At 42.4% G+C, this 18,118-nt stretch overlaps 1 protein-coding gene across 4 annotated transcripts; it reads right to left on the bottom strand.

The window, feature by feature from the left end:
- Window positions 1–1,285: 1,285 nt before the first annotated feature.
- Window positions 1,286–16,362, bottom strand: LOC306918538 (NACHT, LRR and PYD domains-containing protein 1a-like). Of its 4 annotated transcripts, none has more exons than XM_079531439.1 (10): window positions 16,187–16,362; window positions 14,703–14,742; window positions 13,862–13,911; window positions 12,297–12,511; window positions 11,071–11,315; window positions 9,746–9,868; window positions 8,014–8,155; window positions 6,465–6,497; window positions 5,842–6,121; window positions 1,286–1,887 (listed from the first exon to the last, which is right to left on the bottom strand). In XM_079531439.1, the coding sequence occupies exons 2-10, from the start codon at window positions 14,709–14,711 to the stop codon at window positions 1,881–1,883; spliced, it is 1,104 nt and encodes a 367-aa protein (XP_079387565.1). In that variant the 5' UTR covers window positions 14,712–14,742; window positions 16,187–16,362; the 3' UTR covers window positions 1,286–1,880. The 4 variants fall into 4 exon arrangements, with proteins under 4 accessions (XP_079387565.1, XP_079387566.1, XP_079387563.1 ...); XM_079531440.1 differs by lacking the exon at window positions 16,187–16,362 and adding an exon at window positions 15,397–15,423; XM_079531437.1 differs by lacking the exons at window positions 14,703–14,742; window positions 16,187–16,362 and adding an exon at window positions 13,983–14,090.
- Window positions 16,363–18,118: the final 1,756 nt, after the last annotated feature.

Raw genomic sequence — 18,118 nt, 5'->3', positions numbered from 1 at the left:
TCCCAGGCTAACTTCGAAAGCCTATCAATAGAAGGCCTGGCCATACGTTGACTAATCACACACATACTACACAGGTCTACCCCATGACTCTACACACAACGCATGGCCTACATGTTTACTAATATGTATATGTGTATATATATATGTATGGGCATAGGCACGTATATATGTATGGGCATAGGCACGTATATATATATATGTATGGGCATAGGCACGTATATATATGTATATGGTATAGGCACCTGCATATTTGTGTATATATATATATATGTATGGGCATTGGCAGCTGTATATATGTGTATATATATATATATATATATATGTATGGGCATAGGCACCTGTATATGTGTGTGTGTGTATATATATGTATGGGCATAGGCACGTGTGTGTGTGTGTATATATATATATATACAGGCATAGGCACCTGTGTGATAGGCACCTGTGTATATATGTGTATGGGCATAGGCATATATATGTATGGGCATAGGCACCTGTGTATATATGTATGGGCATAGGCACCTGTGTATAGGCTGCCATGTCTTCTCTGTACTTGGCATTCAGAGGATCTACTGCTGTTGGTCACAATTTGTTAATCTTTGGTTGTCCTTAAATAAACACTAAATTTGAAATGAGGACGACGCCTTGGACTCTCTTCTGAATTAATTGCTTGGTCTACTCCTATATTATTCACACCCGCGAGACTGCAAATTTGCAATTTGTAGTTTGTTAGTTTGTTGTGAATTATTTCTTACTTAAAATAATGGTCTATCAGCATTACTTTGGACATATCCTCTCCCAATGTAAATCCCCCCCCCCCCCCCCCTTGTAACTTTTGTAAAGTAAACTTCATTCAGGCATTCATACATTCGTTCATCAGGATTCACACCCAGTCATCACCACGTCACATATGTAGATTTCATGTATGTATGTATTTTCCTCTTAATTTTGGTGCTTTAGTCAAATTTGCTGCCTTACGTCGTATCCATGCAATGTTTCTAGAGCTCCGATAATCAGTCAGTATCAGTCGAGCAGAACTCCCATTACATTCAGTTTAAGTCATTCAATTAGAGTGCATGTTGCACTAAACTGTGTTGTTGAAGAAGTAGATGTTCTTTACTAGTAGAATTAGAAGCACGATATGTTCTGGCACCTCTGAGGTTGTGAATAAAAACACAGTACCCAAGGAGAATGTTCTGTATTGATTGAAATATGTATTAACAGTTTGCAGAATTACAGTACATTTCAAGCCCAAACTCAATACAAAGACTGTTAACAGAGTGGACGACCCAATTAAGCATTACACTTGTTTACAAGAGGGTCCACCTTGTTCAATTCATCAACACATTTAGAGACGTACAAATAGACACTTCTATATAGCCAAAGAACAGAACAGGAATTCATCATAAAGGAGGTAAAAAAGGGGAAAGAAACATACAGTGAGGGGGAAAAGGGGTGGGGGGGATTCAGATTTTACGTGGGCCAGTTTCGAATTGCAGCCGTTCGTAGGTGCCCTTTGAGAGCAGTTTTGAAGGAGTCAAGGGATTTGCATGTCTTAATGTTGGTAGGGCGTATGTAGTCTAAACATGACTAATTAACCCATGAATCGAATCCATAAGTAATCGCTCAAGCAAATATGATTTGTTCATCATTACACATGCACACCATTAACTTATAGTCTAGTCCAAGTCAAGTCCTGTAAAAAAAAAATCGGCCTGGCAGAGATCCCCCACCCCCTCCAATAAATAAAACAATAAAATGAAATCCCATGAACAAGCACGGTACAAAGACTGAGACACAGGCAATATGGACAAGACGACGAATGGGGACATCTGGTGGCCAAGCAGGGAAGCACAGCACTCCTGGTCCATCAACAGCATCACTTACTTCCTAACAGGAGAAGAACAACAACGCTGCTGTGAATAACAATATCTGTGCAGAAACACAAATTCAGATTTTACGGGGGCCAGTTTCAAATTGCAGCCGTCCGTAGGTGCCCTTTGAGGGCAGTTTTGAAGGAGTCAAGGGATTTGCATGTCTTAATGACTGTTGGTAGGGCCTTCCACATTTTGGTGTCATAGGAGCGAAATTAATTTAGATCCCTTGTTTGTGCCGAATCTGGGTTGCACGTGGTTTGTTGAACTCCCTCTGGTGTTGTGGGTGTGGACTTTGTTGACATTAAGGAAGTATTTAGACAGGTACATCGGTATTTAGACAGGTACATGGATATCTTAGTGAAGTATTTAGACGGGTACATGGGTATCTTAGTGAAGTATTTAGACAGGTACATGGGTATCTTAGTGAAGTATTTAGACAGGTACATGGGTATCTTAGTGACGTATTTAGACAGGTACATGGGTATCTTGGTGAAGTATTTAGACGGGTACATGGGTATCTTAGTGAAGTATTTAGACAGGTACATGAGTATCTTGGTGAAGTATTTAGACGGGTACATGGGTATCTTAGTGAAGTATTTAGACAGGTACATGGGTATCTTAGTGAAGTATTTAGACAGGTACATGGATATCTTAGTGAAGTATTTAGACAGGTACATGGGTATCTTAGTGAAGTATTTAGACAGGTACATGGGTATCTTGGTGAAGTATTTAGACGGGTACATGGGTATCTTAGTGAAGTATTTAGACAGGTACATGGGTATCTTAGTGAAGTATTTAGACAGGTACATGGATATCTTAGTGAAGTATTTAGACAGGTACATGGGTATCTTAGTGAAGTATTTAGACAGGTACATGGGTATCTTGGTGAAGTATTTAGACAGGTACATGGGTATCTTAGTGAAGTATTTAGACAGGTACATGGGTATCTTAGTGAAGTATTTAGACAGGTACATGGATATCTTAGTGAAGTATTTAGACAGGTACATGGGTATCTTGGTGGTGTAGCGAATCTTGTGGACCAGACCCATTGCAAGATGCTGTACTCTGTCGTCAACCCTAAGGCTGAGCTCACACCTTTCATGCAATTCTCTGCTCGTTGGATGCTCGTTGGATGCTCGTTGGGTAGTGTCATGGCCGCCCAATGTATTACCAATGGGAGTCACGTGCTTTGACCCAACATTGTGTTGTATGAGGGGGAGGGGGGGCAGTCAACACACAGCCGAAAGCCATACAACCATATATCTATGCATACAACAGCTTGTAGGCGCAACATCCACCCAACGTCCACCCAACACAGAGGGTGGGGTTAACCACCAACCAATAGGAGAGAAGGGCTGTTTTGTATCCCAATGGGCGGAGTTTAGTTGTAGTCTCCTGAGCCCCGCAGAAAAGTCCGACTGGAGAGTGACAGAGCTTTTGAGAAATGATGATGTCACCGCTTATTAGCGCATATCATTTTTACTATAATTAGGTGAGAAATGCAGCTTGTGCCTGCATGGAAACTACACAGATATCTATCCAAGTGTTCATGTTTATATATCACTGTTAACAACTTTAAAACGTATTATGTTGCATCAACTGCAGTGAGCAAAGGCTCTGCTCTGCTGCATCCAATAATAAATATATCAGCCTACTAGTCCAGTGCGGACTATTTCATTTGCATTGGTGCCGAGTGCTAAGCACAACCGATTGTTTTAATTCAAAGTGGTATATATTCTGTGAAATGTTTATCGTCATTCCGTGTATCTACAAGCTCCAAGTGTTGCGTCCACATGCAGCGTTCCAAGCAGAGGTCCTCAAGTATATGTAAAACACTGCCAGTCCTCAGCGCAATGGCCCGTTGCGCAAAAAAGTTGAGATTTTACTTGTGTGATATTCAGATAATCTTCAACCGATTGTTATAATTCGAAGTGGTATATATTCTGTGAAGTTTATATTTTCATTGGGTGTACAAGTCATGTTTTTAATATGCCTTTATCAAATGATATAGAGAGATGGGTAGTGCCCAAGTCCTGTTAGCCATGCAGCCTATATGATCTGTGGTGCAGGCCTATACACTCTAATTTGTATTGGAGTGCGAAGCTTGAACAATAGGTTCATTGCGGACCGCTACGGATAAACTGTGGATATTAACCTACCAATAAGGACCCAGGCCAAATGCCATTGCGCAGTAGCCTACACCAACAAGTCTATGCGTGGTGTGTGCATAGCCGCATGTGAAACTATATCGTGCTGTATTTTGCTCTCCATTTCATGGTCATGGTCATGCGAGGAGAGAGAGAGAGAGAGGGTGCAGAGAGAGAGAGAGAGGTGTGAATGGAATCGCATCGTGCGTATATGGCACATCTCTCTCATGTTTAGGTAATTAAGGGCGCACCATTGAATGCATGTCACTGTGCCTACATGCTGACAATGTGCGCGCGTGAACTTGTATTAGCCAGCCTACACATTATAACGTGACATTTATTATACAGCTCGAAAATATAGCCACTCTACAAGCTCACAACTTGTTACTTCTATAGGTCTGACTCTGCTATTAATTTATGTGCAGGACTTGCCAAGTCGCCAGAGCAATGGTAAAGTGTCTATCATTTTTAAATTGAGAAAAGTCGAGAGTCGGGATTTTGCACATAGTGTGACATGCTGACAGACAATGAAAGAAACATGTTCCACTTCCACTCACAATTTAGGTGGCTTTTAAAATGCGGTACTTATTCCTTCATTAAAAAATATGATTGGCACCTCATAAGTGTAAATATAAAAGCAAGTATAATATAGCCTACAATATTGAAACCTGCTACTGCAGTGATTTTATCCTGTGTTCAATGCGTTTCTGCGTTTGGGTGTGGACGTGATGATGATGATGAAATGACGCACGGCTGTCTCCAGTCATTTCAACAATCAGTACCAGATTTAAAGGCACTGACTCTGTGTGTTGGCTTGTTCAGAAGAGGATGACGTCTTTCGAAGAAAGTTTGATTCATTTAGCAAGCCAGTGCCCCATTCTGTATGTAAAAAGCCATCCGTTTTATTATGACAGTGTACAACTCCACATATCGCCGTATTGGTCACCAAAAACTACACGCAGATAAACGTGGGTCTGTTGTTTTCCGCATTCCGCTCTAGCGCACCGCCCACTTCCCGCAAAACCTTGTGGGAAATGGATGCATCTAGGGAGGGACGGCCATGACACTACCCAACGAGCATCCAACGAGCATCCAACGAGCAGAGAATTGCATGAAAGGTGTGAGCTCAGCCTAAGCCATTCCAGCCTGTCAAAGTGGGCAGGGGTGAGGTGGGTCCGGGGAGTGAGGCCAAGTAGTAGCCTGACCAGTTTGTTTTGGGAAGTCTGGAGCCTTGTTTTAAGGGCTGATCGTACATTAATAAATATGTACAGGTTCACAAATAAAAAGTAGCCTAGGGCTACATCAATCTGTAGATTAACATTGGAATGAAAGTGTGGGGCTCTTGGGAATCAAGAGGATGAATTATAATGATTCAAATAACACAGCCCGAAAAGCTCCATTCTCTTGTAACTCTAAAAAACAATTTAACCCATTTAGGCCTGACGTTGAAATTTATAAAATGTCTTCTAAATTCTGACAGTTTTCTGAAATACCTATATGTTTCTGTATCAGTGGTGCTCAATATTTAATGTCAACGACCCCAACAATTATATGTAATTGGCCATCGACCCCCATCTGAAAATAATATGTTGTTCCAGGGTCCCCCCAGTAGCAAAGATTTGAGTTAAAATGTTCACTCTGTAATAATATATATTCAAAGATTCGAGGCACATTCTCACGATTTTTCAAAAAGGACCTACAAGTTCGTAGCTTGTAGGTCTGCTATTTTTCAACAGCTAGCTTAAGTATAACATAAATGCTTTAAAACACCACAAGGCGTTCCCGCCGCAACATGGCTTAATTAAATGCAAATGACTTACAGTTCTTCAAGGAGAGAATTCTCGTGTTCCTTGAGAGCTTTGTGGAAAGTGTCTCTGGCTGTGCTGGAGGTCAGGAGAGCATAGAGTGCCGTCATCTTGTCCTGATTGGTGGGCTTGGACTCCACGTTGCTGTAGCCCTCATTGTCTATGATGTCCTCGTCATAGAGTACATCTAGGATGGGACCCACGTTCTCCACCTTGTCAACCAGGAAACACCGATGTTGGTCCACAAAGTGTGTCTCTGCAGTTAAGAGGATTGAACATTGAGTTGTTGGTGAAACTATGTGAGTGAAACATGTTTAAACATTCATTTAACATTGTTTGAAAATGGAAAGCGCCATATAGGAGCTAACAATTATTATTAAAAGAATTGCAGTAAAGTGATAGTTTGTGCTGGTAGTATATATATATATATATATATATATATATATATATATGCGCGTCATAGATATCGTTATAGATCGTTATAGATCGTTGCTGTCGGGAAGAAACCCAGAAATCTCTTATCTCTTATCTCCATATTTAAACGTGTTTGTGTTTGTTCATGAATTAACGCTACTTGACCTCACTACAGCGGCACGCTAAAACATCCAAAGTAACAGATCTACAAGCTAGAAACTCACCTGGTGAGGAAGCAGCTGCTCCTGTAGATTGTGCTGCAAGAAATAAAAGTGTTCAAATTATGAAGAGAAACTAACCAGAGAGTCTCTACATCGAGGCCCATCTCACCACGGTGAAATAGCACGGACTGGCAAGTCCCTACATAAACCACCACAATCCCTACATATTACACTACTACTGTTTTGACCACGACGAATTGCTATTGCTATTTCACCGCGTGTGGGGAGTGAGATCGGGTTTGACATATTTACGATTCGGTTGCAACTCGACCGGGGCTGAGTCGGCTCTACCGAACTTCACAAGGTTCGACGCTACAACTGGCGCGCTTCAGCGTGCTCGGTGGTGTCCCCAAGCCCCCAGTAAGGCTAATCCAACGTTGACGCTGCCACTACCTACTGGCGAAAAGTGGAACTGCAGCACGTTCCATGGAAGTGGACGTGACGTTCAGTGACGTCATGTGCGTAGCGGTGCGTCATCCCGGGCTTAACTTCCGCTCACTGGAGCCGTTGAGTTATAACGGTACTTCCGGCAGTCTTCTGGAGCCGTTGAGTTATAACGGTACTTCCGGCAGTCTTCTGGAGCCGTTGAGTTATAACGGTACTTCCGGCAGTCTTCTGGAGCCGTTGAGTTATAACGGTACTTCCGGCAGTCTTCTGGAGCCGTTGAGTTATAACGGTACTTCCGGCAGTCTTCTGGAGACGTTGAGTTATAACGGTACTTCCGGCAGTCTTCTGGAGACGTTGAGTTATAACGGTACTTCCGGCAGTCTTCTGGAGACGTTGAGTTATAACGGTACTTCCGGCAGTCTTCTGGAGACGTTGAGTTATAACGGTACTTCCGGCAGTCTTCTGGAGACGTTGAGTTATAACGGTACTTCCGGCAGTCTTCCGGGTGCTTCAAAACGCCACTGAGCAACTTCCATTGAAATGAATGGCTCGGGGGGTGGGGCTGTATCCTTCTATACCTCTATGGGTGCCCGGCTGACGGAGGGGCCCCTATGTGGAGGGGCCCCTATGTGGAGTTAGGGGCCCCTATGTGGAGCATAGAGACGGCTGGCGGAGGGGCCCCTATGTGGAGCATAGAGACGGCTGGCGGAGGGGCCCCTATGTGGAGCATAGAGACGGCTGACAGAGGGGCCCCTATGTGGAGAGGCCCCTATGTGGAGCATAGAGACGGCTGACAGAGGGGCCCCTATGTGGAGAGGCCCCTATGTGGAGCATAGAGACGGCTGACGGAGGGGCCCCTATGTGGAGCATAGAGACGGCTGACAGAGGGGCCCCTATGTGGAGAGGCCCCTATGTGGAGCATAGAGACGGCTGACAGAGGGGCCCCTATGTGGAGCATAGAGACGGCTGACGGAGGGGCCCCTATGTGGAGGGGCCCCTATGTGGAGCATAGAGACGGCTGACGGAGGGGCCCCTATGTGGAGCATTTCAGTTTCAGTGTAATATGTACGGATTTGGGGTTTTTCTAGGTGTGTATTTGAATTGCCAATCACCGTATTTGGGTGAGACGGCTATCCCAAGGTTGAATGAAAGTCCATAACTTTACCTCCCAGGGTAATGTCTTGCTGCCAGAACGGTCCAGAGTTGGGGCTCGATAATTCCATTGAGAAGTGTTCTGCATTGACATCCATAGTCACCAGGAACGTTGGATGGTAATTTGGTCCATAGGCATCAAAATAAGGTGCAGCCTGAAAACAGAGACTTGGGTTGTGTTACAGCAGCCTAGTAGTGATACAGTAGTGATTATAGTTGTATACTAATGGTAGTAGTGATACAGTAGTGATACAGTAGTGATTATAGTTGTATACTAATGGTAGTAGTGATACAGTAGTGATTATAGTTGTATACTAATTGTAGTAGTGGTAGTAGTGATACAGTAGTGATTATAGTTGTATACTAATTGCAGTAGTGGTAGTAGTGATACAGTAGTGATTATAGTTGTATACTAATGGTAGTAGTGCTACATATTGATTATGATGCATGTATGTATGTGTATATATATATATTTCTTGCATTATTTTACTACTAGGTTTGTTTAACCTGATTGTTTTATATTTTGTCACTGTTCAGCACTTTGTAACCTTGTTTCGAAAGGTGCTTTATAAATAAAATGTACTTACTTACTTACAGTAGTGATTATAGTTGTATACTAATGGTAGTATTGGTAGTAGTGATTATAGTTGTATCAGTAATGGTAGTAGTGATACAGTAGTGATTATAGTTGTATACTAATGGTAGTAGTGATACAGTAGTGATTATAGTTGTATACTAATGGTAGTAGTGATACAGTAGTGATTATAGTTGTATCAGTAATGGTAGTAGTGATACAGTAGTGATTATAGTTGTACACTAATGGTAGTAGTGATACAGTAGTGATTATAGTTGTATCAGTAATACTAATGGTAGTAGTGATACAGTAGTGATTATAGTTGTATCAGTAATACTAATGGTAGTAGTGATACAGTAGTGATTATAGTTGTATCAGTAATACTAGTGGTAGTAGTGATACAGTAGTGATTATAGTTGTATACTAATGGTAGTAGTGATACAGTAGTGATTATAGTATACTAATGGTAGTATTGGTAGTAGTGCTTGCTAGGTAGTGATTGTAGCAGCAGTAATAATATTAGCATTGGTAGTGGAGTTGTAGTGGTTATACTAGTAATAATGTTAGTTGGTAGTAGTGTAGCGCCGGCCGGGAGGCGAACCCGGAACCTCGTATCAGTACGCCGCGTACGTTACCATTCGGCTAAAGAGCCATGGCCCGATAGGCAAGTAGTAACGCAGCCACCTATAGCCTACAGTCGTCCCCCCCAACCTGGAAGCGCGTCCATGCGCGCCAGCCGGAGCTAGGCTCGACTGACTGGGGGGGACCTCCACCCCAGCCAGGAACTAGGCTCGGCTGACTGGGGGGGGACCTCCACCCCAGCCAGGAGCTAGGCTCGACTGACTGGGGGACCTCCACCCCAGGCAGGGTACGTGCTGTCGACCACGCTCAACGGTGCTAGTCTGTGTCGCCAGGGATACAGAACCCATACACACCGCTGCCACCAATGTAGCGCCGGCTGGGAGGCGAACCCGGAACCTCGTATCAGTAAGCCACGTACGTTACCATTCGGCTAAAGAGCCATGGCCCGAGAGGCAAGTAGTAACGCAGCCACCTATAGCCTACAGTAGTAGTAGTAGCAGTAGTAGTGGCGGAGGAGTGAAAATAACAGTTTCTTTAACTCACACTGCTTTACCATACATTAAACAGATATTGTAGGTTTAAAACATACCTCAGGTTGTACTTTCTGTGAAGGACACTGCAGCACTGACAGACTGTAGCGTTGGTCTGGGATGAGAACACAGTTGGAGGAGGTGACCTCGATGCGTTGCTTGTCTTCTTGAGCTTCCATCACCTAAAATGACACCAACACGGTTTGATCAGATGGTTCATTCATAGTGGCCGGTATGTAGGCAGGCAGAGCTGACATTTCTCAGGAGCCAAATGAAATGACCCCCCTAGGCCAGTGGTTCCCAAAGTGGGGTCTGGGGACCCCCAGGGGTCCTTGAGGGAGTTCCAGGGGGCCCCCAGCTACAGTATATGATAGTTAGGAACCAAATGAACCCTCATGGCTCTGTAACTCTGAGTGTACAAATGGAACCAAATGGACCCCAACAGGTCCATTTGTGCACTCGGAGTTAAATTAACATTGGTTTTACAATACAAATTGGGGGTCCCAGAGATAGAAATGTCATTAAATGGGGGGTCCGTAGACTAATGCATGTGGAACTGGGGGGTCCTTGAAATTAAACGGGTTGAGAATCACTGCTAGAGCCATACACATCTTCTCTCATGGGGGTCCCTGGCATATCTTTTCAAATGGGGGTCCACGGGCTAATAAGTGTTCACTCGGGGGTCCTTGACATGAAAAGGTGTGGGAACCGCTGCCCTCTAGGGGCCACATGGCCCCTCCTTGGTTGTCGCGTTCAACACCCCTGTATACCTCAAGATGCTCTTCTATAGAAGGACATGCTAAACTAAGTGAGGGTACAGTAATGCTGGCTGGTTAAGTTTAGTAGTGTCCATACTATGCAGGCTTGTTACACTTATATGGACATCAATGGTATTGCTGAATCAGCCAGAAAGAGAACGGTGTAGCAGAAATAGACCTTAATTAGAACAGTTGTTGAAATGACAGCAACAGAAGCTCAGAAAAGACCCTTTTGTGAAGGTAATACACTCTGTTCTGAAGCATTTATGTTCTATTCAATAGATTTGCATTCTAAAATATCTATTTCATTCCGTAATGATCCAAGGAAAATCATTTAACAGATATATTTTACCTCTCCGTAAGGCACATTACATAACAAATATATTTACCTCTCCGTAAGGCACATTACTTCAACAGATATATTGTACCTCTCCGTAAGGCACATTACTTCAACAGATATATTTTACCTCTCCGTAAGGCACATTACTTCAACAGATATATTTTACCTCTCCATAAGGCACATTACTTCAACAGATATATTTTACCTCTCCGTAAGACACATACATTACTTAACAGATATATTTTACCTCTCCGTAAGGCACATTACTTCAACAGATATATTTTACCTCTCCGTAAGACACATTACTGGGCACCAGTAACACACTCAGCGTCTTCCGTATCGGTGACTCTCGACAGAACACCAACACCTGAGCACGTTTTGGTTTGTTTTGAAAGTAGCTCGTTCTTTCCAGGATCCCAAAGAGAGACAGATGGTTCACATTTACAACCACATGAGTCTGGGTCACTCTCTGTGGTTGTAAGAGTTCCAGACCCTCATCTGTGATGTGGGCCACGGACATCACCCCATCACCTGTGGGGAAAAGAAAATAACGTTATAGATTCCATTCCATGTAAACAACATCTTAAAAGAAACACAATAGATTGTACAGTATCTTAACACAATGTCTAAACCACTTCACCCTTCGCTAAGCCCCACCCACTCCACTCTGTGCTTCTCACTCATTGACTTAATTGTTATATGATGGATTTCTCCAAATTAACAATATATCATTTTAGTAGCAATTAAGAGCTTCAAAATGTCTTCTAAATCTAGTCGACAAGGCCTGCAGTAGGCTATGAACTGGAACATTTAAATCTATAGTCAACAAGGCCTGCAGTAGGCTATGGACTGGAACATTTAAATCTATAGTCAACAAGGCCTGCAGTAGGCTATGGACTGGAACATTTAAATCTATAGTCAACAAGGCCTGCAGTAGGCTATGAACTGGAACATTTAAATCTATAGTCAACCAGGCCTGCAGTAGGCTATGGACTGGAACATTTAAATCTAGTCAACCAGGCCTGCAGTAGGCTATGGACTGGAACATTTAAATCTATAGTCAACCAGGCCTGCAGTAGGCTATGGACTGGAACATTTAAACCTATAGTCAACAAGGCCTGCAGTAGGCTATGAACTGGAACATTTAAATCTATAGTCAACCAGGCCTGCAGTAGGCTATGGACTGGAACATTTAAATCTAGTCAACCAGGCCTGCAGTAGGCTATGGACTGGAACATTTAAATCTATAGTCAACCAGGCCTGCAGTAGGCTATGGACTGGAACATTTAAAGCTATAGTCAACCAGGTCTGCAGTAGGCTATGAACTGGAACATTTAAATCTATATATAGATAGACACCAGGTGGATGTTAGCTTTGTTCGTGCCATGCCCGTCCGCGCAACTTCTCGTCTTTGCATTGACTTTGTATGTAATCACGCCGCTCTAACCATCCAAGTCTCAACAGTGACTCACCAGGTGTGACGTCACAGTGTGGCAGGTGTAGCTGACTCACCAGGTGTGATGTCACAGTGTGGCAGGTGTAGCTGGCAGACAGACTTCTGAGGACACTGGATGTCAAACAGAGGACCTCCAGGAGTCCTTCCTGTTGGCTCGAACCATCTCTCCTTCCACTGAACAGTCCTGTAGAGGACCTCTCCTTCGCCTGTCGTTACAAACACCAACGCTGTCTCGCTGCACTGGAACAGCCCGGACCTGTCGAACTTGAACCTGTGGTGAAAAAAAGTACTCAAATGTTTTACTTAAGTAAAAGTATCAATACTGCAATGTAGACGTACTCCGTTACAAGTAAAAGTCCCGTATTCAAAATGTACTCGAGTGAAAGTACAAAAGTATTGGCAAATATACTTAGTAGTAAAAGTACTCGTATTGCAGAATGTCCCCTTTCACAAGTTCAAAATGTGTACAAAATCTTGTGAAAATAGCCGATCTACAAGCTCACAATGCGTCGCATCGCGATGCATTGTGAGCTTGTAGATCTGCTATTTTCAAATGGCCAAAATGTATATAGGGCTGGAGTGGTTAATGGATGTTTTCTAATCAAAATTACAATCTCCAAAGTAACTAAAGTTTTCAAATAAATGTAGTGGAGTAAAAGTACAATATTTGTATCCAAAATGTAGTGAAGTAGAAGTGAAAGTATTGGAAATACTCAAGTGCAGTACAAATTCCTCAAAATTGTACTTAAGTACAGTACTTAAATACATGTATTTAGTTACTTTCCACCACTGCCTGTGACTCAGAACAAACATGTGTATTGATCTCATCCATTGACTTCATGAGGTGTCACGTTGCCGCATCAGTTCATTTATAATCCCAGTGGATGGTTGAATAGAAACATGATGTTGACTCATCTTCAAATTGAACAAGTATATTTAAATGTTCTATGTATTTTTGAGTTGATGTTTCTGTTGCATTATTGTTATTTCGTTCTTTTGTTTTGAGTGTCGAATGTTTAATGTTCCACAATGGAAACACTGAATGTTATATAGAGTCTGGAACTACACCTCCTGAATGCTATATAGAGTCTGGAACTACACCTCCTGAATGCTATAGAGTCTGGAACTACACCTCCTGAATGTTGCTCCGTGTTCCTCGTTTCTGGCGGGCTCTGTGTTAAGATAACTGACCTGTATCCGTTGACTGCAGTGTTGTTTTCGTCGACTAAAACTAAGAAGAAAAATGTTCGTCGACTACCTTTTTCCACTGACGAAAACGAAATGGAAACTAAATGAAAACATAGCTGATCGACAAGCCCACAACGTGTCGCAGCGCGACGCGTTGTGAGCTTGTAGATCGGCTATTTTCAGCAAGTGTAAAAACTGTCATTACGACGGCATGAAGGCCCGCTAAAATACATTTTAGTCGACTAATATCTTATGAAATTTAGTCGACTAAAACTAGACTAACCCTAAGACATTCCAGGTGACTAAAACTAAATGAAAACTATTCAAGTGATTAAAACTAAAATAGAAATTGGTCGACTAGGATAACTCACCTGTACTGATTGGTCGACTAGGATAACTCACCTGTAGTGATTGGTTGACTAGGATAACTCACCTGTACTGATTGGTTGACTGCTCTGTGTGCACACTGGGTTCAAAATGGCTCTGAAAGACCACAAAGCAGACAGGAAACGATCAGTGTCTTTATTGTGCAGAGTAGAGGGTTCTGTACTCACTATGTCCATGTTGGAATGATGGAGTCTAGAGGGTTCTGTACTCACTATGTCCATGTTGGAATGATGGAGTCTAGAGGGTTCTGTACTCACTATGTCCATGTTGGAATGATGGAGTCTAGAGGGTTCTGTACTCACTATGTCCATGTTGGAATGATGGAGTCTAGAGGGTTCTGTACTCACTATGTCCATGTTGGAATGATGGAGTCTAGAGGGTTCTGTACTCACTATGTCCATGTTGGAATGATGGAGTCTAGAGGGTTCTGTACTCACTATGTCCATGTTAGAATGATGGAGTCTAGAGGGTTCTGTACTCACTATGTCCATGTTGGAATGATGGAGTCTAGAGGGTTCTGTACTCACTATGTCCATGTTGGAATGATGGAGTCTAGAGGGTTCTGTACTCACTATGTCCATGTTGGAATGATGGAGTCTAGAGGGTTCTGTACTCACTATGTCCATGTTGGAATGATGGAGTCTAGAGGTTTCTGTACTCACTATGTCCATGTTGGAATGATGGAGTCTAGAGGTTTCTGTACTCACTATGTCCATGTTGGAATGATGGAGTCTAGAGGGTTCTGTACTCACTATGTCCATGTTGGAATGATGGAGTCTAGAGGGTTCTGTACTCACTATGTCCATGTTGGAATGATGGAGTCTAGAGGTTTCTGTACTCACTATGTCCATGTTGGAATGATGGAGTCTAGAGGGTTCTGTACTCACTATGTCCATGTTGGAATGATGGAGCTCATCAAAGTGGAGTCTACACACACACACACACACACACACACACACACACACACACACACACACACACACACACACACACCTGTTTAGCTGTCAAGCTGTTTAGTCCTTCATGACAATGTTTGAGCAGAATCACAGGTTTAAACAACATTAGGAAACAAGCCTAAATAATCAACTACACTTTAGAATCACGCCCAAAAAAAACACAACCTGCAACTACTGTCAATATTTTCAAGCAACTTTACTGAAAAACAAGACCAAAGTCGCTTATAACAAGCGGACATGGCAACACATGGTATTTTATTTATTTTTTATTGATTGAAATATGTATTAACATTTTTGCAGAATTACAGTACATTTCAAGCACAAACTCAATACAAAAACTGTTAACTGTGAGTGGACAACCCAATTAAGCATTACACTTGTTTACAAGATGGTCCATCAAAACATTTAGAGACGTACAAATAGACACTTCTATATAGCCAAAGAACAGAACAGGAATTCATCATAAAGGAGGTGTGTGTGTTGGCTGCATAGAGCCCATTATGATTAATTGAACACGGTGGACCCTGTTGCAAAACAAGTGTCTAAAACGGGTAGTCCCAATACTTGATTCTGATTGGCTGGTTCCCGTCACGTGACCGGTGTAAATTTCACCGATAACCCACACCAGAGTAATGTAGTAAGAGAGTGGTGACACGCTTTGATCTCGCCGCAAAGCGGGTGCCTATGGGCGATAGTTCCAAACATTGCTCCTATGGCTGGAACTATTCCATTGAGATAGAATGAGCGCTTTCGCATTCCATTGTTACAATGAGAGTCAACGGGAGTGTCATTACTCTCTTTTATACTACTCTGACCCACACCTTCAATCACTTTATATCATTCGCAGCTGATTCCGCATCTCTGTAGCTGTACTGGGGAAGGGGAGCGCTTGATTGCCTTACAAACCCATGCCGTGCGGGCGTCTAAGCGCCGCCCGGCTCATATGACTGTGAATGTGTGGCTCCAGGTGGCCCCGTAAAGACATCAAGCGCTATTCTCCCGTCACATAGCCTACTTGCAGCAAAACAAGGAAGTGATGTGGCTGGCTCGCTCTGGTGGCGCAAAGCGTAGCTACTTTTGTGAATTTAATAGTTTTATTAGGTTAATATTGCTATTTGTTTGTAACGGTTTTAGAAAAGCAATAAGCCACTCGAGGCCCCAGCTTACCGGGTATTTTACAATGGATGGGAGGGTAGAAGACCCTCGGCGCTCGTGGCTTATTGCTTTATTAATATAGTGCTTCATGGTTTTGTCCACAATAAAGTAGCAGTTTTTGTACTGTCTTTATTGTGCTTTCGTCTGAAATGTATAACCATTATTCGACGGCATGTGAAAAAACAAATCGATTGATTATTTCTGCCATTGTATAAACACTGTAAAAACGGCACAGTTCCAAAGTGATTAAAAACACTTACCCGATATTAACCTGTAGGCTTTCATCCAGACGAGGCTAAATGGAGTCCAGAGTGGTCAAGTTGTCCACAATCTAAATGGAGTCCAGAGTTGTCTGTGTCCAACTAGTTGTCCACAATCCAAATGGTCAAGCGTGTTCAATTGAATGAAATGAAAGTGAATTCAAAGTGCTCTCTGATACCCGATACTATGCGGAACCCCACGCGCGCGCGCGCACGCACCTCCTTTTATGATGATTTCCTAAAGTCTCTAAATGTTCTATGATGAATTGAACACGGTGGACCCTATTGTAAACAAGTGTAATGATTTATGGTGCTATTTGTTCACAGTTAACAGGTTTGTCTGGGCCAGTGCATATAGGGAGGAGACGAGTTAGACTCAGAACGGGTTATTCTGGTTGACATTTTACTGCCTGCTGCTGCTACTTTACTTCCTGCTACTTTATTTATAGCTATAATATTATGTGTAATTTTTGTCTTATAGTTTTTGGTTTGTGTTTCAGTTTTCCCCATTTTGTCTTATTAATCTGTTACTTAATACTTGTTTGTTTATACTTGTCCTTTTTGAAAAAAAGCCCTGCAAACACAAATGATCAACATTTGTCAAAAATAGCAGATCTATTTTTGAATAGTCAAACAAAGTATAAAATGTTGTTAAAGTGATAAAATTGTTGTGATGCTATATTAACATTATTGAAAACACAATCAAGCAGCAGTCCACCTATAGAGAAACGAATGCGTTTCTTCCTCAGCGTTTCAAAGCAGTTATACATATAGCATCAACCCAGATTCGGCACAAACAACAAGGGACTACATTATTTTCGCTCCTATGCCACCAAAATGTGGAACGCCCTACCAACAGTCATGAAGACATGCGAATCCCTTGACTCCTTCAAAACCGCTCTCAAAGGGCACCATACGGACGGCTGCAATTTCAAAACTGGCACCCGTAAAATCGGAATCCCTCCCCACCACCACCCACCCCTTTTTCCCCTCACTGTATATGTCTCTTTTCCCTTTTTACCTCCTTTATGATGAATTCCTGTTCTGTTCTTTAGCTATATAGAAGTGTCTATTTGTACTTCTCTAAATGTTTTGATTAATTGAACACGGTGGACCCTCTTGTAAACAAGTGTAATGCTTTATGGTGTCGTCCACTCACAGTTAACAGTCTTTGTATTGAGTTTGTGCTTGAAATGTACTGTAATTCTGCAAACTGTTAATACATATTTCAATCAATACGCTTATAACTTCACTGCTTTGTTTATTTTCCAACCCATTTAGACCTGAGGACGATTCTACAAATGCCTTCTAAATCCTGACAGTTTTCTGAAAGACCTCATGTTTCTATGTCAGTGGTGCTCAACCTTTGTCATGTCACGGACCCCCAGAAGTATCTGTATTTGGCTGCGGGACCCCCATCTGAAAATACAGTATTTTGTTCCAGGCACCCCCCCCCCCCCCCCTTGGTGCCGTGCTATGAGCTTGTAGATCTGCTATTTTATGGCCAGGGACGTGTCCGTAGCATCGCAGCCTCTCCTCTCCACATCCACTATGGCCAGGGACATAGTGGATGTTTGTACTACATCACACAATTAAAACAATTCCAACAATTATTTAAAGTATTTGATCAATACAATTTAAAAAAAATCTAATGATTTCCATATATAAAAAATAAATGTGAGCTTGTAGATCGGCTATTTTCACTAGTTTGGGTCCCTGGAAAACTAATATTTATTTTGGGTTTCGACCTGACAAGTTTGGGAACCACTGCTATATCAGATGCAGTAGGCGTCCTTTAAAGCTGCACTATTTAACTTTACAGAATCATGAATCAGAATCTTTGCCATGGAGCTAATAGAGCCATGCCCTGCTTGCTCAGGGGATACATTGAATCTGGAAGAAGCGTAAGTCCGCACAACAGCTCAGCTCCAC

The sequence above is a fragment of the Electrona antarctica genome (assembly GCF_951216825.1).
Source record: "Electrona antarctica genome assembly, contig: scaffold_259, whole genome shotgun sequence".
NCBI lineage: Eukaryota > Metazoa > Chordata > Actinopteri > Myctophiformes > Myctophidae > Electrona > Electrona antarctica.
Note: the sequence above shows the minus strand (reverse complement) of the source record. Positions and strands in the feature narration are given on the sequence as shown.